We start from the raw sequence: 21144 nt of genomic DNA, 5'->3' as shown, positions 1-21144 counted from the left end.
GGTGAAGTATCTTTAAGTTCCCTTGCATAAGAAGACAAGGGTAACATAAAGAAAGACTTTATGATGTCTGAAATGTAGACTTGAAGATTTAGAGATTAATACAAAATGTTTGTTTTTATGCTGGAATTAATCCTGGCTGCAATTTTTTTACCCTGGAGAATTTAAATTTAGCCAAATTAAAATAAAGTAGCTTGACTTTTAAATACTTCTCAATCTGCCCTAGTTCTTTAAAAAAGTTTTCTATTTAAATGAACAAAACTAATTGGGAGGAATTCTATAGAGCAATACAATATTCCTCAGGCAGCAATTTAGCAATTATTTAATGGTAGTAAGTTGTATCAGTTATAAAACTTTGAGACAAAAATTTCTTACAGACCAAATTAAGAAAGAAACAAATGAAGTCAACAGAGTTCTGTTCAAACTGTGGTTTAACTACCTCTATATTATCATAGAATAATTTTGACCCAAAATGGGTTTAAACATAGTCTAAAAGGATGTACACTCATAGCTTTTTTTAAAAAAAGTATGAGTTGCTCTCATGAAAATTAAAATTTTTGAGGGTAGGCACTATAGATTACCCAGTTTTATATCTTCATTATGCTTGGAATTCAAAAAGTTGCCAGTAATATAAACAAATATGAATAGGAGTTTGGAGAATGAGACGTTTGTATCACATCTCTGCCACTTACTAGCTTTATGATCTTGGGCAACTTGCTGACTGAGTCTGTTTCTCCTTCTATAAAATGGGAAAAATAATAAATATCTTATGGTGTTTTGTGAGGTTTAATTGAAACAATATGAAGTACCTAGATTGCAGGCATAGCATAAATGTTAAATACTAAAGTCCACCTTTTCCCACTACCACCACCACCTTTTTGATCTTTATCCATTTATGAGTTTCCCGAGTGCAGGATCACTGTCTTTCTCATGTGTGTATCTTTAATACCTGGCAAATGCCTAACATATAGTTTGAAATGAATGCTTGCTGAAAGACTGAAGTATACTGAAACAATGTGAAAGGTATATATGGAATTATTCATTTCATTGTATTGAGATAAAAGTAGTAAAACACAATGTTGGCATCTTTGCTACATATGATAAATGGTTAATTTGAAAACAAAGTGGTTTAAAATGCTTGCAAAATTTGACTTTCTTAGATTTTCAACACAGCATTATAAATCAAACTGAAGTGATCTAAGTTGATGGACTAAGTATCATTTTGAAAAAATAAGGTGAAGCAAAATGATAAGTTCAAAGTAATACATTACTGACAAATGAAGCAAACTAAGACATCCTTTTAAAGGACTTAATTTGCTTTAAAAGATTAAGACTACAAGACTTTTTAAAAGGCTTTCATTTTTATGTTTACTAGAAATAATCCATCCATTTTAGTTTGAGTGGAATAGTTCAACGTCCAAAAAGAGATAAATCCCCAAACTATTTACTGATTATGCATTTTTGAGCATGAGTAACTACTTTGTGTTACTGAACTAGTGAATTGAGCCAATAAAAATTAATCACTTGGTAAAATGCTATGTGCTATCACTGACTTTGCAAACAACCCTGTCAGTGACAATCAGACATTTATCTACATACATACTTAATGAAAATGTTTGCTCTTAAAATAAAAGATGGATTTTATGCACACACACACATATTCAATATACATACACACAAATATAGATACCCAGGGATAAGCTGAGAAGTGGCATTAACGGAGAAAAATATGCTTAACGTAACAGTTCTCTAAATTCCTTTTTCTAGTTTTCATTCAGTAACCAGTAACATCTTTTTTCTTTTTCTTCAAGTGGAGTTGGTTCGTGGTCACCCTACTTTGTAATTCTGGAGGATCTCATAGTAAGTAAAAAGGATAAGAGTATTTTTAGCTATTTTGCATAGAAATAATTTTGAACTAAAAATATTATCTGTTGGAAAAGCTATGACTTTATAATGGGCTGTAACCTGTCTCTTGATTAATAGTTACCACATAATTTAGTAAACATGTATCTTTAGGTAATCAGAAGATGTAAGTTTTGGAAGTATTAATTTGGAATTACAAGTAATGACAAGTAACACTGTTATTAACAATGAAAGTGCTACAGATAAAACATAACATTAGGTTCCAAGTATAGCAAATATTTAAAGGAATTTAAGAGTTGGCATTAAGATGATGCTTTTTACATGAATCTTAATATTTTGCTTTTCGTTCCAAAAGTGAAAATTAAAACCTAGATCTAAACATGCTATGTAATCACACCAAATAACAAATAACATAATTGGAAATTTCAAAAAAATTCATAGACCTAATTCCATGGCATGGATTCCATAATTTTATCGTAAATTAGAAATAGATAAAATTCATTCAAATAAGGATATATATATATATATATATATATATATATATGGGTGCCTGGGTGGCTCAGTAGGTTAACTGTCTGCCTTCTGCTCAGGTCATGATCCCAGGGTCTTGGGACAGAGTTCCGTGTGGGGCTCCCTAATCAGCAGGGAGCTTGCTTCTTCCTCTCCCTCTGCCTCTTCCCCCTCCCCCCTGTTCTTGTGCTCATGTGCTCTCTCTCTCAAATAAATAAAATTTAAAAAAGATATATAGTTATCAAGATCATTAATATTATTCCCTCCAAATCACCAATTATTTCAAGAATTGAATTTTTTTGACCCTTATGACACAATCTTAAAATAGCGTGACAGGTGATGAGAAATATTTTTAAGCAGTAAAGCTATTTCCTGCTACTCTTTTTGATACTATTATTGCTAAGGCTTTTCAAAGCATTTTTATCTCCAAATAACCACCTTAATAGGAAACTGAGTCCATTTAAAGAAACTATCATTTTAAATGGACTTCAGTAAGCAATACTGTTAAATAAACATTCATCATCAATTTTCAAATGCAATTCAATATAAATATTTTAAAAATACAATAAAATGTGAAGAATAGACCTAGTAGTATGCTTCTTCACCAGAAAATATAAAGAATATGTTCTGATCAGATTCAGATTCACAGAGTAAACTTAAATAAATGGCCCAGGAGACTATGTATCTTTCCTTTAAGAGATAAATTGTATGTTTCTCACAGTTCTTTAATTCTTCACCAGTGCACTTCTGGCATTTAATCCAAAAATACAAAACAAATTATGCTATTAATCAATGTCCTAAATGCCTTCAGTTGTGTAGACAGACATAGTTTATGTAAATACGTAATTGCAATCAATCCATCAAAAGTCTGAGGATGACAATAATTAAATTTTAAGATGCTTATATGATTTTTAAAGATTTTGACTTTTTAAAAAGAGATTTGGAGAAAGAGGGTTAGTGGTACAGTTCTTTGTTGTGCTGTAGAAGCGGAAAGACGGAGTGCTGTTTTTTGTGCTTGTTCCTGAAGCAAAGCAGCAGAAGCACCGGAACAACACAATAAACACATCCATCCTCCCCAATTCCTTTTTCAGCCTGGAGGAAAAATTAACATAGCTCAAAATTTATCTCTTGTTAGAAATTCTTCTTGGCACAAATATAAGATAACTAATCTAATAAAGGTTTGAGAGCTAGAGAAAAATACATTTTTAATGAGACAGCAATCTTTAGCAATTTAAAGAAAAATTTAAATACAGTAAAAATTACTTTTAAAATATATGAATTTATGACAGATCTTTAAAATTTCCTTTTTATATAATGCTTTGGGCTAAAAAAAATAAGTAGTCTAATTTAAATATTCCCTTTTTATAAATGCTCAGTAAACCTTGACAGGTTAGTGAAAACTACACTAAAGTGTTACAATAAATTAAGTCAAAAGATATTTATAGACACCTGCTAAATGCAAGGCATTCAGTTAGTAGCTGTATATAAACACAAACTGCTATAACAAATGGGAATAAGGTAGGTCAGTTTAGAGCTAAACCAAAAGAATTAAATATATGAAGGAATAGAAATAAACTGTTATTTTTATTCCATTTCAAGTATTAGGTAACTGAAACTGTAAGATTACTAAATTCCAGTACCATGGGATAATGACCAGAAAGCACTTTGCAGAGCATAAAAATCCCATTTGGTGTGATTTATTATTAGAACTAATAACTTAAAACAACATTAATGGAATAACACTATCCTCCAGGATATATCAACCGATAGTCATTAAATAATCTGCAACAAAACCAGGTCTTTTAAACTTCATGACCACCAGGCCAAAGAATTAATTAATTCAATCATTTGATAAATATCTAATTGAATGTTTACTGTATGCCAGGAACTTTTCTAGATGCCTAAAATACAGAAATGAATAAAAGAAAAATTCAAGCCTTTGTGAACTTTCTTTTTTCTTGAGGAGTCTAACTAAATAAAGGCTTACTGATTTATCTTTTCAAAGAACTAGGTCTTAGTTTCATTGATCTTTTCTATTCTTTTTTAAGTGTCTATTTTCGTTTATTTCCTCTCTGATCTTTATTATTTCTTTCCTTCTACTAACTTTGTTCGTTTAAACTTAGACTATTTGAGACTTTCCTTGTTTTTTTGAGATACCTGTGTGTCTCCTCAGACAAAGGCAACAAAAGCAAAAATTAACAAATGAGGGGGGCAGCCCTGGTGGCGCAGCGGTTTAGTACTGCCTGCAGCCTGGGGTGTGATCCTGGAGACCTAGGATGGAGTCCCACGTTGGGCTCCCTGCATGGAGTCTGCTTCTCCCTCTGCCTGTGTCTCTGCCTCTCTCTCTCTCAACTAAATAAAACATTAAAAAAAATAAGCTAAAAAGGGTTTTTTCAATAAATTATTGAAAAAAATTAACAAATGAGACTATATCAAACTAAGAAGCTCCAGCATAGTGAAGGAAACCATCAACAACATGAAAAAATACAACTACTGAATGGGAGAAGATACTTGCAAATGATGTAGCAGTTGAAGGGTCGATATCCAAATTATATAAAGATCTCATACAACTCAAAACAAAACAAAACAAAAACCCAATTAAAAAATGGGCAGAGGACCTGAACAGACATTTTTCCAAAGAAGACATACAGATGAATGATAGGCATATGGAAAGATGTTCAACATTATGAATCAACAGAGAAATGCAAATTAAAATAAGATTACATCTCAAAACTGTCAAAATAGCTATTATCAAAAAAACAAAAAGTAAGTGTTGGCAAAGATGTTGGCAACATGTACTGTTGGTGGGAATGTAAATTGGTGCAGCTACTAACAGTATGGAGGCTCCTTCAAAAAATTAACAATAGAACTACCATAGTATCCAGCAATTTTACTTTTGGGTATTTATCCAAAAAAATTAAAACACTAATTCAGAAAGATATATATACCCCTATGTTCATTGCAGCATTGCTCACAATAGCCAAGATAGGACAGTGACCTGTGTCCATGGATAATTGAATGGATAAAGAATCTATGTGTGTGTGTGTGTGTGTGTGTGTGTGTGTGTGTGTGTGTGTATATATATATATATATATAAAATGAAATCTGGCCATTTGCCAAAATGTAAATAGACATAGAGGGTATTATGCTAAGTGAAATAAGTTAGGTAGAGAAAGACAAGTATTGTAGGATTTCACTTACATGTGGAATCTTAAAAAAAAAAAAAAAGAACAAACAAAACAAAACAGAAACAGACTTATACATACAGAGAACAAACCACCAGTTGCCAGAGGGAAAGGTGGCAGGAGCATGGGTGAAATAGGTGAAGGAGATTAAGTACAAACTTCCAGTCATCAAATAAGTAAGTCACAAGGATATAAACTACAGCATAGGGAATAAAGTCAATAATATTTTAATAACTTCAGATAGTGACAGGTGGTGACTAGACCCATGGTGATAATCATTTCATAATGTATAAAACTATCGAATCTCTATCTTGCTGTATACCTGAAACTAATACAATACTGTATGTCAATTATAATTCAGTAACGAAAAAACCCTTCATGATGCTTAGACATTTAGCAGGGGAGTAGGGGAGTGAAAACATGAAATTTAAAAAAATGTAATAAATTAAGTAGTGAGTTAGGTGGTGATAGGTGTTGGAAAATTAGATAGAATTGCATAAGGAAGACTGGGGAGTTTGGGCAAGGAACTTCCAATTTTAAAGAGTGTAGTCGGGGCAGATATGAAGAAGATGATATCTGAGTCAAGACTTGAAAGCAGTGAGGAAGTAGGCCACAGTTTATGGGAAAAAGTATTCCAGGGAAAGGGAGCCACCAGCATAAATAACACCCTGAGAGAGAAGTAAGCATATAATCAGTAGGCCTGTAGGAAGCTACAGGTGTTGACAGAAAACTCAGCCAACCGTGAGGACTACTCTCACTTTAAAGTCATAATCTGCCATCTCCAATGTGCTCTGAATGATGCCAAACAATTCTACTATTTTTCTAGTCTACTCTCTCTCCCACCTATTTCATATCTTCTCCCTCCTTAAATATTTTTTTCTTTTTTTTCCCCCTCCTTAAATATTCAACCACTTTCCCCATTCTCTCTCAGCTGATGACCTTGCTTCCTAATTTCACTGAAGGAGGCGGGGTATGGGGGGTGGGGGGTGGAAGTGGAATCCTGAAGTCATTAAAAGAAAAATTCTGCAAGTTCTAAGCATCTCAATTATCCAGCCCCTCCACCTCCTCCTCTTCCCATGCCTCTGCTTTCTCTCTTGTTATGCATGAAATAACTGTGCTTCTCACAAAGACCAACCCTGCTAACAAGTTTTGCTTTTTCCTGAATATAGCTTTCTTTCTCTACTAGATCTTCCCATCAGCCTACACACGTGTTATTTCTTCTCCTGATCCCTTTTACTTCTCTGGCTAGGTCCATTTCTGCATTGCTTTTTACAGTAAAACACAAAGGAGATGTCAGGACTTTGGTCTCCACTTCCTCTTCTCTCATGCTTCAACCATGATTTCTGCCTCACCATTTCAGCGAATTTGCTCTTGCTGAGGTCATCAGATCTCACCAAATTCAGTGGTCAGTTTCAGGTCTTTATTTTAATTAACTTGTCACGAGACTTTGGCAGTGCTGTCCCCTTTCTCTTTGGTATTATTTCCCTATTGAGCCATGAAGATACCTTACTGTGTTGAACTCTCTCTAACCTCACCGGTCACTCACTCTTTCTTAGCCTCCTTCACCATTGCCTCCTGCTATTTATTATCAGTTCCTGGGCTCCTTAAAGACCATTTCTCTGTATAGCCACTCCTCCGATAATCTCAATTTTCCTTGAGTCTAATGGCTTTAAATCCTATCCCTATGTTGATGACTTCCAAATTTCTATTTCCAGTTCTAACTGTATCCTCTGCCTCATTTATCCATTTGCTAACCAAGTTGGATGTCTAACATCTCAAACTTAACATATCCAAAATTGAATTCTTCTCAGCAACATCTTTCTTGCCCATAATATTCCTCATCTCAGAGGAACGACAGCTACAGCTTAGCAGTTTCTTGGATAAGAAATCATGAAAACATCTGTGATTCCTCTTTCTTCCACCCACCATACTAAATCTTTCAGAATATCCACTGACTTTATCTTCAAAATGGATCCATAACCTGACCAGCTGCTACCCTATCTTCCATGAGCCAGTTCCTAAATGCCATCACTTCTCACCAAGATTATAGCAATAGCCTTCCACATCTTCCTCTCTGCTTCTGTCTTTGACCACCCTACAGGAAGTTGCTCAAATGCCACATATTCCATGAAATCCACACTGATTATACTATCTTAAATTCCTTCCTAGCCTCCAAGCTGCCTCCCTTTTCCATTCTATTTACTTTTCCATAGTACTTATCATCTTTGAACATTCTACATAATTTATTATCTGTCCCCTTCATACTAGAAATAAAAGATTCACAAAGTCAGATATTATTTTTTGTTTTGTTTTCTGATACATCTCAGCATCCAGAACACTACCTCATACATAAGTAGACACTCAAGACACTCAAATTATATTGAATTGAGAGAATGAATAAAGAATACCTAGATGAATGTTTCCAAAACTTTAGTGTGCATATTATCTATTTCATTAACAATGTAGATTGCCAGGTTTTAATCCAGGCATCTTGAATCAGAAATTTTGAAGGTGAGACTCAAGAATATCCATTTATAATAGACTTTCTAGGTAAATCTGATGCAGATGGTTTGAGACCCCTCTTAGAGAAACACTGTTTAAAATACTAATTGAAGTGGGGCACCTGGTGGTTCAGCCAGTTAAGTGTTTATCTTTGGTTCATGTCATGATCCCAGGGTTCTGGGATGGAGCCCCATGTCAGGCTCCCTGCTCAGCAGGGAGTCTGCTTCTCCATCTCCCTCTACCCCTCATCCCCAACCTGTGCGCACTCTCTCTCTCTCTCTCTCTTTTTAAAGATTGTATTTATTTATTCATGAGACACACACACACAGAGGCAGGGACATAGGCAGAGGGAGAAACAGGGTCCCCTGCAGGCAGTCCAAAGCGGGACTCGATCTCAGGACCCTGGGATCATGACCTGAGCCAAAGGCAGATGCTCAACTACTGAGACACCCAAGTGCCCCACTCTCTTTCTCTCAAATAAATAAAATCTTTAAAAAAATTAAAAAATAAAATACTAAGTAAAGTGAACAAAGGATGCTGAAAAATCTATATTCTTTGTCCTGATAAGCTATCTCTCCTGTACGTTCCTTCCTTCTACCAATAAGTCTCCAGACCTTTCCTATGTCACATTTTATTTTGATTATTTTTTCATATTACAAAATCAGTGCTTAATACAATTACCATTTCCCAATAATTCATATATCAAATGTTTCCTAATACTCCAAACCTGTTGAATCTTTAATATAGTAAGGCATGTGTTGATCTTAGCTATAGATTGCATACCATACATAAGTAACTATCATGCTTCTTTTAAGAAAAGATTAATAGGATAATGTAGAAATTCATAGGATTTTATTATTTATGTTAAAAGCTTTCTAAAGTCTTCCAAAATATCTAGCTAACATAAAAGGAAGACTTATGGCTTTTGACTGACTCCTTTTATTCAACATCTTATTCAGTCAGAGAAAGTGGGTCATAGCACAAAATATAGAGAATGCTCAGGATGTCACTGAATTTTCACTTCTACATCTCACAGCATTATGTGACCCCAGGTTTAAGTTATAGACACCACTCAATCTAAAACACAGTAACACTTGACTCCTACAAGTTCTGGATTTTCCCTAAGTAAGCTTCATTATGATCAATTTTATAAGCTCTTCTATCAAAACTGACATTTTCATATATATTCTTTATAATGAGTCACTCAGTAGTTTTTATTTTATTTATTTGACAATATTAATTATCTATCATGTATTACATATTAGGATACAAAACACTTTTAAAAAAATGACCCTTGTCTTTACAGAGCCTACAACTCAAGAAAGATCCAAACAAATCAACCTGAATTACGGTCTAAGTTCATAAATCAGTATTCAACAAATGTTATTTTTATTTCTTCATAATTACTATTCTTTCACTCTCACTGTTTATTAGTAAGCATTTATTATAATCCAAATTATTTTTTGGTACATTCATCAAAAGCAAGAAATTAACATAGATACAGCATTATTAAATAATCTACAGACTATATTCAGGTTATACCAGTTTTTCTACTAATTTCTTGTTTTACCCCAGGATTGAATCCAATCTTTTCCATTTGTAGTTCACTGGTCTTTTGCCTTGCCTCTAGTGATCTAGACACTTTTGGAGAGTACTACTTGGTCATATTGTAGAATGCCCCTGATTATGGGCTGTTCATAGGGACATGAAACTATTTTCAGAGACCTAACAGCAAATTATTCAGAACTGCTATAGCAAAAGTATCTGGAGAAGCATTAGAGAAAAGATCTGAGAGACAGAAGTCATAAAATGAAAGATTTTGTGTGCCATGTAGGGGTTTGAACTCCATTCTAAATATAATAGAAAAATATAAGACGTGCTTTTCAGAAAGAACAATCTTAAAGCAGAATGCAAAAAAAAAAAAAATAGAAGGCAGGAAGGCTTACAGGGAGCTGAAACCAGCTATCCAACATAAGTCATTGACATTGAAATTGGAGAGGATAAAACAGATCATCTAAATAATATTTAGAAAGCAGACTCAATAGAACATAGTAAAGAACTAGAAAATGGACGCAAGAAAGGTCAGTAGTGGTAATATGGGAAAAGAGGGCCCCTCATTTTCTGATTTAGGCAACAGGGTAGCACTAGTTCCAAAAAGACAGAATGCAGGAGGATCCAGTATGTGTGCACATGTACAGATGCAGGTATCACCATAAGGGTGATGCAGGTATACCTTGGGAGGTGTGCACAAAGATATATACTACGCAAACATATATGCATACATTTACTTCTATATGGGTCTGTGAGAAGGATGTATTGGGGACTCATCATATATAGGTAATTAATGTGGTTGTGGTCTTACATAAGAACCCCCAGTGAGATATACGAGTTAGAGAAGGAGAGGCCTAAGGATAAAGCCGAGAGGACTGTAACATTTAGAGGACAGGTAAAAGGAGAGTACAACTGTAACGAACATTTAAAGGAACAGCCTAGAGAAAAAGGAGGGGAAAAAAGTTTTAAAAAAACGTATCACAGATAGAGAAATAAGTATACAAGAAAGGTACATTAAAGAGGATTAGAGCAAGGATTTTTTTCGTTACACCTGTAACAAAAGCTATCCTCTCAGGAGAAACTATAACACAAGGGACAATAATAGTGGCATGAAAGAGACTCTATTAAGTAGACACTAAGATACCTAAATGTGAATGTCCTATTGGTATTCTTTTCTTGAGAATCTGTTTAAGCTTTTTATTTTGAAATAATTTTAGATTTATAGGAATGTTGCAAAAATAGAACAGAGAGTTCCCACATAACCTTTATCCAATTTCCCTTAATGGTAACATCTTATAGAACCATGGTACATTTATCAGAAGCAAGAAATTAACATGGTTATAGTACTATTAAATAATCTACAGACTATATTCAGGTTATATTGGTTTTTCTGCTAATGTCTTATTTTTATTCCATGTTCTAATCCAGTCTTTTCCATTTGTAGTTCATCAGTCTTTCTTTGCCCTTTGTAAATCTTCTTTGCCCTTTGGAGAGCACTGCTCAGTCATATTGTAGAATACTCCTCCATGCAGGCTTGTCTAATATATTCCCATCATTAGATGGAAGTTATGCATTTTGGAAAGAATACCATGGGGGTAACTGTGCCCTCAGTGAATCTCATCAGGGAGTACACGATGTCACTTTATGTTACTACTGCTGGTGATGTGAACACTGATCACCTGTTAAGGTGGTGTCTGCTGGGTTTCTCCACCATAAAGTACAATCTTTTTGTGTACAATATCTTAGGGAAATATGTCACTTGTTTAAAAATCTCTGATAAATATGAAAACACTTTTATGTTAAATATGGTAACTTCAAATAGTAGTTACCAAATATTTATTGAATAAACAGATAACTATATTACCATCCATGATATTTTATTATTATATGATAGATAAATTTCTATTTTAAGTTTTTAGAATTATTGTACAATGCATTTCAAAATTTATGTTATAAGTTAGGATCTAAAATCAAGTAATGGGTATATCAGAAAGTTGTTTTTATGGGCCCAAATCAGCTCTTTATATATCACATTATTTTGCCTCATATTCCAAGACTGTAATATTTATTCATCTTTGATGTGGCACCTTGTCAAGCGCTTTTAGAAAAAGAAATATTATTCTGTATCATAGCCACTGAGTTTTCCTTATGTATCATGGTTGTTCATCTTCACAGTAATTCTTTCTTTTTTTTTTTTTTTTTGTGTGTGTGTCTGATCTTATTTATTTTGTAACTCTTAGAAAATCTCATTTTTCTGGACTCAGACTTAGAGGTAGAAGCTCTCAGAGAGGACAGCCTCTGCCTCTTGGCAATCTGTTCCTGGCGTTTGTCTTGGCCTCCTTCATTTTCTTGGCTAAAAGTTTAGCATATTCTGCAGCCTCTTCCTTATTTTTCTCAGTATGCTGTTTCTTCAAAGCAATATGCCAACGTTTGTGTTGGAGGACACATGGAGTAACAAGACGCTGAATCTTGGGTGCTTTGGTTCTAGGTTTCTTACCTTCTTTGTTTAGGGGCTTTCTAACATACTGGTGGACATCGTCTTCTTTTAACACATTAAAAAGCTTTTGGATTCTGCTGGCCCCTTTGGGCTCAGGCAACGAGGCACAGTAGTATCAGTTAGTCCAGGAATATCATTCTCACCTTTTTTCACAATAAACAAATTGAGAACACTGAGATTGGCATCCACAATGCAACTCCGAACAGATTTGCGCTTCCTCTCTCCAGTCCTCCTGGGTCAGTAGCAGGAATGCCCCTTACTCAGCAGCAGGCGGACGCAGTCACGGGTCAAGACACCCTGCTTCATGGGGAAACCTTGTTTGTCATTGCCACCACTGACTCGTGACCCTTCCATTCCTCGCCCAGAGCATCAGCAGCACTTCTGTGGCCATACGCTTCTCATAAAAGGTACACAGTTTGAGTTTGCGCTCATCATCCACTTCAATGAGTTTCTGGCAGCCAGTGGCTGGGAAAGAGATGTTTAGCTTCATCCTGAAGTGACCTACTGCCTCGGAGGCGCCACGAAAAAGAGACCCCTTCACTAATTCTGAAGGTTAGTTGAACATGAATCCCTTCCCCCATCCAAAACTGTACAGTATATATGTTATCAAATCATAAATTTTCAGGTATTCCCTCACAAAAGTAGTTGTATTGGACACAATAGTTGTCCAAAGTTCATCAAAGACTTTTTAAATGAATTTTAATACAAATTTCTGGTAAGTATCCTCTTAATGAACTGACATGAGAACTTTCTACTTATATCACCAAAAGCATGTTCCTTATATAATGAAAACTTGATGGAATTGTTAGCATATTTATAAAATGAAATAGTGATTCATTAGAAGTGGATTGATCTTGAGGATTTTTACCCTAATGTTGTTATTTATATATTATTTAGTGGATGTATGCTTGTTATTGTATTCTTTGGTTATAATGAGAAGTTTACTTTCATGAAACAAATCCATCTCTCTAATCTTTGAGCCCTTATATATAATTTATGGCTATTAATCACTGTGGTATGTAAATATCTTAGTATTCAAAAATCACTTTTTATAAGTAATAATTACAAAACATTGCCCAGAGAAATTTTACTAATATTTAGCACCTAGCATTAACAAGACCCTTTATAAGAAACCACATCTACAGAACTGAATCACATATGGCCCCAGTACTGGAGTAGTTCATTATCTATACAGAAAAATTGATACAAAAGAAAGAAAGAAAAATTGATAAACTCAAAGAATTACTAGAAGTGCCAATATGAAAACATGGATACGAGCATTATCATTGATTTTGCATTTCCCTCTACGCTCTCTAACCCATCAGCAAGAATCAGCAATTCTACCTCCAAAACATAACCAAACTCGATCCCGGGTCTCCAGGATCACGCTGTGAGCTGAAGGCAGATGCTCAACCAATGAGCCACCCAGGCGTCCCCAAACTCTGCTCTATTTCACTCCATCTTTTCTACTATCCTTCTTATCATCCAAGCCACCATCACTTCTCTTCTGCCCAATTGTAACAGACCCATAACTGGACTTTTGCCACCTCCCTCTCCTCTAATCCATTACAGTATAATCTGGGCAATCTTTATAAAATACAAATCAGATGCAGTCACATACCAGCGAGCGCTTTCCAATAGCATACTACTTCATTTAGAATAAAATGTAACTCTTATGCCTTCAAAGTCCAGTAAGATCAGTAAGATCGGTCCCCTCTCTGCTCTTCTAATCTCATCTAATACAACTTTCTTGCTCATAGCTGATTTAATTCTGATGCTAGGAAATGCCAAGTTCTTTCCCTTCTTTAGGGTCTTTGCAATAGGAATCCCCTCTACTTGAAATGATGTTCCTCTTTTGATATTCTTAAAACTAATGCTTTTTTTAGATTTAGCTTAAAGTATCACCTTTTCAGTAATGCCCTTTCTCAACCTCTGGTCTAAAATTAGCTACTCAATCAATATCTCATATCCTGCTGATACTTATCTTTGTTGTTTGTTAAGCCATTCCCTTCACTAGAAATAACAACTCCATGAAAGCAGGTTACACAGCTCTGAATTTCAAATGCTTGAAGTAGCATTACCTGACAAAAAAACAAATGCTTGTTCAGTACGAAACTGTTAAGTGAATAAACAAACTGAATGTTTGTTTCAAAGTAGTACAGGCACAGAGAAAGGAGTGCAGACCTAGTGGTGGAGGAATCAGGGGGAGCTTTAAGAAGGTGAAGGAAGGCACAACAAAGAGATAAATTACAGTAACAAAGACTAAATGCTGTAACTCAGGTACGAACAAAGCTCTAAGGGAACAGAGAGGATGTAAGCGTAAAGGCTGATTTGGATAAGGACTGACATTTAGCAAGCTATGAACAATGAGTGAAAGCAGATTAACACTGGTTTCACGGCACAACATATACAAAACCTTACTTTGTAAAGGTGTATTCGAAGGGATATTCAGTGTACTTGGATATTCCATAGTGTAAAAAACTGGGCAAGGATTTAAAGCACAGAGACAGACCAAGCTCTTTACAATGTATGCTACTCTGAGAAAGGGGCGTGCCAAGATACAAACCTAGGTTTGTTGGATTCTAGAACATTCCAGAGCCAATGCTATTAACAATGGGGTAGGCATGCCACTAGGGACACATGGTGGGGAGACCAGGAACTCAAAGCCAAAGGATGATAAACTTAATTTTACTGGAGGTGAAGGGAGGAAAAAGGTCATCTAACCAGTAATTTATTTTTTTAACCAGTAATTAATTTAAAATATTTTTATTTTAAAATAAACACAACTATATTGTGGTACAGAATGCATGATATGTATGAATGTTTCTGAAAAATACAAATGGCTTTCATAATGTTGTACTTTTCGGCAGGCTCCTATAGCCACATTCCCATTCTTTTTTAAAGACATGTTCTCTTCTATCACGAGGGACACTTTGTCAGATGGAAAAGTTTAAGAAAGACACATTTGTATTATCTTATGACAGGTAGGAAAGGGTTTTGGAAGAACAGTAAAAAGAGACTTTTCCAATTTGAATCTGTTTTTATCCTTGAATTCCTTACCTGTAATATATAATGTTTAACATAAATCTCAGTTGCCAGCTAAAGGAGGGTCTACATTCATGGAGATCCCATATGTTTGTAGTTCTAGACTAGGCTCTTGGATCAATGCACCTAACTCAGTCATGGCCCTTAGCCAGGAAAAGTGTATAATAAAATGAGTAGGAAAAAACTTTACTTCCAGTGGCCTTAATAACAAATAATATTATACACAAGAAAATAATTCCAACTATTGTGTTGGCATAATATGAGATAAAGGTAAGAGTCCTAAAAATAATAGCTTAAATCTTCCATAAAGCTGTTAGCTAAAGAAACACGGTGATGTCAAGGCTGCGGATTTAAGAAGCTGTTTCTGGGAATCCTTCCAAATCCATTATCTAAAGAGGAATTTATCCAAATGGAAACTACTATCATCCGTCTAAGCTATGTTTATTCCATAATATCATGGAATGTTAGAGCTGAAAGGTATCTCAAACTTCATGACGTTCCAGTCTAACTCATCGTACAGATGCAGAAACTGAGGCCGCAAGAGGTTAAGAAGTCGACTGCCAAGGAAAACCGCCTATCACAGACTGATCTAGAAATAAACAATATGTTTTTATACAGTACTTATAATTCAAATAATAGTAACTTAAATAATTAAGTTTAAATAATATGATAAAGCAAACTACCAGAACATTCCCTTCTTAAAGGTCCCTCCTTGAGTGTCCCTCTTTCCCCACAGGAAAGGCCAGAATCCCTTCAGCTTATCCTTTAATTGCCTGCCTTTATCATTTTACCACATAGATACTTCCCTAAATAATATATTATTTAATTTTTCATGCTATTAAACATGACACAGAAGGATTCATCATAGTAATTCTTCAGTGATTTGCTGTTCACTTCATTCATATTCGGTTTTGCTGCACTTTATTTTCCTGCTAAATCATGTTCTATTATATGAACATAATAATTTGTTCATTTTAATACGGATGAACATCTAAGATTACTGCCAGTATTTTGTTTTTACAAGCAGTATTAGAAAATGATTTTTGGTGCGCAATTTAGAGCGCAATTCATAAGAAATTTGCATGTTTAGCTTTAAATGCTAGTGCCAAAATGTTTTCTAAACAATTTGTGTAAATTTACATTCCCAAGAAGAGTTAAACTTGGCCCCTTGCTCCATGCCTTTGCCAAATTTTGAGATTTTCAGGTTTTTAAAATTCTGCCAATCACTGTTTTTTTTTTTTTTTATTTGATGTTCTCTAACCACAAATAAGGTTGAATACCTTGCATACTTTTATTAGCTATTCAGGCTTCATTTGCACATGCCAATTAAAGTTTTTTACACAATTCCATTGGATGGATATACTTCTTGCAGACATGTAGGAGTTTTTGGTTTGGGTTTTTTTTTTTTTAAGATTCTATTTATGTATTTATTTGTGAGAGAGTGAGAGTGAGAGAACACAAGCAGGGGGAGTGGCAGAGGGAGAGGAAAAGGGAGAAGAAGGCTCCCTGCTCAGCAGGAAGCCTCATGTGGGACTGGATCCCAGGATCCTGAGATCATGACCTGAGCCAAAGATAGATGCTTAGCTGACTGAGTCACCCAGGCGCCCCGGTTTGGTTTGGTTTGAATTCTAAATTCTAAATCCCTGGGTGGTTCATATGTATCACAAATATGAGGTCTTAAAAATCAAAAGTTCTTGATTATTTAAGTCAAACTTATTAAGCTATTTCTTATGTCTTAAGAAACTTGTCTCTCTCCTGAAAGTAATAAAAATAAGTTACTTTGGTGTCTTCTTTCTAAATCTTTTTAAAAAAATTTTTAGCTAAATTATATGCATTAGGAATTTCAATGGTAATACGTAACACCTTTTTCAGAGGGAAATTTTTGGTGTTTCAATATTAAGTATGATGTTTGTTGAAAATATCTTCAATCATGCCTCTTCTTTTTAGTTTTTATCATGTATTTTATGAAAAATTTCTCCATCCATTGAGAGGATCTAATGATTCTTCTATAATCAGCTAATGTAGTGAATTACTACACTCAATGATTTCCTAATATGCAACTCAATGATTTCCTAAAATGCAACCTATTCATAAAGTAGCCTTTTTATATATTGCTAAAATTGGATGCAAATATTTTTTAAATTTATTTTTTATTGGTGTTCAATTTACCAACATACAGAATAACACCCAGTGCTCATCCCATCAAGTGTCCCCCTCAGTGCCCGTCACCCACTCACCCCCACTCCCCACCCTCCTCCCCTTCCACCACCCCTAGTTCGTTTCCCAGAGTTAGGAGTCTTTATGTTCTGTCTCCCTTTCTGATATTTCCCACACATTTCTTCTCCCTTCCTTTATATTCCCTTTCACTACTATTTATATTCCCCAAATGAATGAGAACATATAATGTTTGTCCTTCTCCGATTGACTTACTTCACTCAGCATAATACCTTCCAGTTCCATCTAAGTTGAAGCAAATGGTGGGTATTTGTCATTTCTAATGGCTGAATAATATTCCATTGTATACATAAACCACATCTTCTTTACCCATTCATCTTTCGATGGACCCCGAGGCTCCTTCCACAGTTTGGCTATTGTAGCCGTTGCTGCTATAAACATCGGGGTGCAGGTGTCCCGGCGTTTCATTGCATCTGTATCTTTGGGGTAAATCCCCAACAGTGCAATTGCTGGGTCGTAGGGCAGGTCTATTTTTAACTCTTTGAGGAACCTCCACACAGTTTTCCAGAGTGGCTGCACCAGTTCACATTCCCACCAACAGTGCAAGAGGGTTCCCTTTTCTCCACATCCTCTCCAACATTTGTGGTTTCCTGCCTTGTTAATTTTCCCCATTCTCACTGGTGTGAGGTGGTATCTCATTGTGGTTTTGATTTGTATTTCCCTGATGGCAAGTGATGCAGAGCATTTTCTCATGTGCTTGTTGGCCATGTCTATGTCTTCCTCTGTGAGATTTCTCTTCATGTCTTTTGCCCATTTCATGAGTGGATTGTTTGTTTCTTTGGTGTTGAGTTTAATAAGTTCTTTATAGATCTTGGAAACTAGCCCTTTATCTGATATGTCATTTGCAAATATCTTTTCCCATTCTGTAGGTTGTCTTTTAGTTTTGTTGACTGTATCCTTTGCTGTGCAAAAGCTTCTTATCTTGATGAAGTCCCAATAGTTCATTTTTGCTTTTGTTTCTTTTGCCTTCGTGGATGTATCTTGCAAGAAGTTACTGTGGCCGAGTTCAAAAAGGGTGTTGCCTGTGTTCTCCTCTAGGATTTTGATGGAATCTTGTCTCACATTTAGATCTTTCATCCATTTTGAGTTTATCTTTGTGTATGGTGAAAGAGAGTGGTCTAGTTTCATTCTTCTGCATGTGAATGTCCAATTTTCCCAGGACCATTTATTGAAGAGACTGTCTTTCTTCCAGTGGATAGTCTTTCCTCCTTTATCGAATATTAGTTGACCATAAAGTTGAGGGTCCACTTCTGGGTTCTCTATTCTGTTCCATTGATCTATGTGTCTATTTTTGTGCCAGTACCACACTGTCTTGAGGACCACAGCTTTGTAGTACAACCTGAAATCTGGCATTGTGATGCCCCCAGATATGGTTTTCTTTTTTAAAATTCCCCTGGCTATCCGGGGTCTTTTCTGATTCCACACAATTCTTAAAATAATTTGTTCTAACTCTCTTATTTATTTAAATTTTTGCATCTATGATTGTGAGTGAGGCTAGCCTATAATATCCTTTGCTCATACTGTTTTAGGATCTGGAATCAAGATGATCCTAACTATATAAAACAAATTGAAGAGTATCTCCTTTTGTACATTATCAAAAGAGAAATTTTTTGGAATTTGAATTAGAACCATTTCATTCTTGAACATGTGGTAGGACTTGCCTATGTTACACAGTTAATACTGCTTAACTTTAATCCACATATTTACCATTTATTTTGTTCTTCCTTCCCTCTTGCATCTCAGACCTTCCATTTTGGATCTGAGAACCCTTTCTTTCTCCCTGAAGTACTTTCTTAAAGTACCTTAAGGATTTCTTTCTGTTGTTGGTGCAGTAGTCAGAGTTCAACCAAGATGCAGAACCAGTAGGAAATTTGACAGATAGGCAGACACACACACATACACACACATACATATATGAGGTTACTACAGAGAATTGGTTTACATAATTAGGGGGCTAGCTAAGCAAGTCTGAAATTCATAGGGTAGGCATCAGGAAGGAGAAATCATGAGCAGGCCAAATCCACAGGCAGAGGCCAAAGATGTCATCCACAGGTAGAATTTTTTCTCTTTCCCAGAGAAATCACAGTTCTGAGTTTAAGGCCTTCCAACTGATTCAGATAGGCTTACCTAGATCACCTATAGTCAAATGATTGGGAGTTTTAATTATATATGTAAAGATACCTTCACCGAGATGAGCATTTGATTAAGTAACTGGGGATTTTAACCTAACCAAGTAGACACATCAATAAAGCCAACACAAGGGGCAAACTCAGTTTCTTGGACAGAATTGTTTGTTTTTTTTTAAGATTTTATTTATTTATTCATGAGAGTCACAGAGAGAGAGAAAGGCAGGGACACAGGCAGAGGGAGAAGCAGGCTCCATGCAGGGAGCCTGATGTGGGACTCGATCCTGGATCCCGGAATCACGCTCTAAGCCAAAGGCAGACGCTCAACAGCTGAGCCACCCAGGCATCCCCAGAATTGTTTTCATATAACTCTTATAATTAAGATGTCTTTTAGTTGGCTTAATAAGATTATAGATATTTTTTCTCAACACACTAAAGATACAGCAGTATCCTCTGATTGCTGATGTGAAGTCAGCTGTCAGTATATTGCTCCTTTGAAGGTAATCTTGCTCCTTTTGTTATTTTTACAGTTTTCCCTTCCTATGTAACACTTTAGAGCTGAATATGGTATGGCTGTAGATTTCTTTTTATTTATTCAGTTTGGATATGTTGGACTTATTAAAATTTATAAGGTGGTATATTTTATTGGTTCTAGTATTGTCCTTTCAACTACTATCTCTCCTCTATTTTCTGTCCTATTCCTTTAGAGTTGATAAGATGGCTTTAGGCATTTTCATTCTACCCTTCATGCCTATTAACCTCTCTTATATTCTCTATTTTTTCATTTCTCTGCATTATCTTCAGGATAATTACTTTTTCAGATCTATCTTCCAGTTTAGCAAATCTCTCTTCAGTTAGATCTGATCTGCTGTTATATCCATCAATTTCCTTTCATTTCAATTACATGCTTCCTACCAGAATTACATTTGCTAAATTCTTAAAATTGGTTCCACTTCTTGAATGTTTTTTATATCCTGAACATTTTTAAAGCTCATTTTCTATTTCTTTGGACATCTTAAGAATAGCTATTTTATGTTCTATTTTTGATAATTCCAATAATTAAAGTCTTTTCATGTCAATTTTTGTCCACTCTTTCTGCTAATTCTAATTCATGATTTGTTTCCTTGTATGTCTGATAATTTCTAACAGCAGAATTTTTTTTTCAGAATTTTTCTTTGTAATCACAGGTGGGAGAATTCTTTGGTGCCTAGATTCCTCAAGAGAAGATGTATTTTTGCCTCTGCCTAGGGCCTGAAAATGCTAACAACTTAGTATTTAAACTTGGCTTTGGTTGTGTCAGACCAAATCTGAAATTATTAATTCCTGTACAGACTGGTGTGTTTACTTTTCAGCAGCCCTTTTTCCTCCCATCCACTCAGTACCAGTGTTTCGGAGGTACAATCACCGGGAAACGAGTTAAGGGAAGGTGCAACCTTATTTCTTGTTTACTTTTACACTAAGTCATCCCAGATTTGTGGGAGTAGGGTCTCCTAGTCACTTAACTTGGGAAATAAGAACTGGGCTTTGTCACCTGTGCCCCCATTAAGGAAAGTTTTTTTATATATACTGCATTTAAGGTAGTTTCAGTATGTAAGTTAAGCTCTGAAAACTTCCTGCCATATTATCAGAAATA

At 35.2% G+C, this 21144-nt stretch overlaps 1 protein-coding gene and 1 pseudogene across 7 annotated transcripts in view; both read right to left on the bottom strand.

The window, feature by feature from the left end:
- The window catches only part of DENND1B (DENN domain containing 1B), a 259555-nt gene that overhangs the window by 49001 nt on the left and 189410 nt on the right, over nucleotides 1-21144 (bottom strand). For 5 of the 7 annotated variants that reach the window (XM_049112036.1, XM_049112038.1, XM_049112037.1 and 2 more), the window contains 2 exons: nucleotides 14092-14186; nucleotides 690-738 (listed from right to left, as the gene is read on the bottom strand). The exons of the other annotated variants lie outside the window; for them this stretch is intronic. In XM_049112036.1, coding sequence (XP_048967993.1) covers nucleotides 690-738; nucleotides 14092-14186 — 144 coding nt within the window. The remainder of the gene's footprint in view (nucleotides 1-689; nucleotides 739-14091; nucleotides 14187-21144) is intronic. 7 annotated transcript variants of the gene reach the window in all.
- On the bottom strand, nucleotides 7480-14082 carry LOC112648286 (40S ribosomal protein S6-like; annotated as a pseudogene).

Source organism: Canis lupus, chromosome 7, assembly GCF_003254725.2.
Source record: "Canis lupus dingo isolate Sandy chromosome 7, ASM325472v2, whole genome shotgun sequence".
Taxonomy (NCBI): Eukaryota; Metazoa; Chordata; class Mammalia; order Carnivora; family Canidae; genus Canis; species Canis lupus.
Note: the sequence above shows the minus strand (reverse complement) of the source record. Positions and strands in the feature narration are given on the sequence as shown.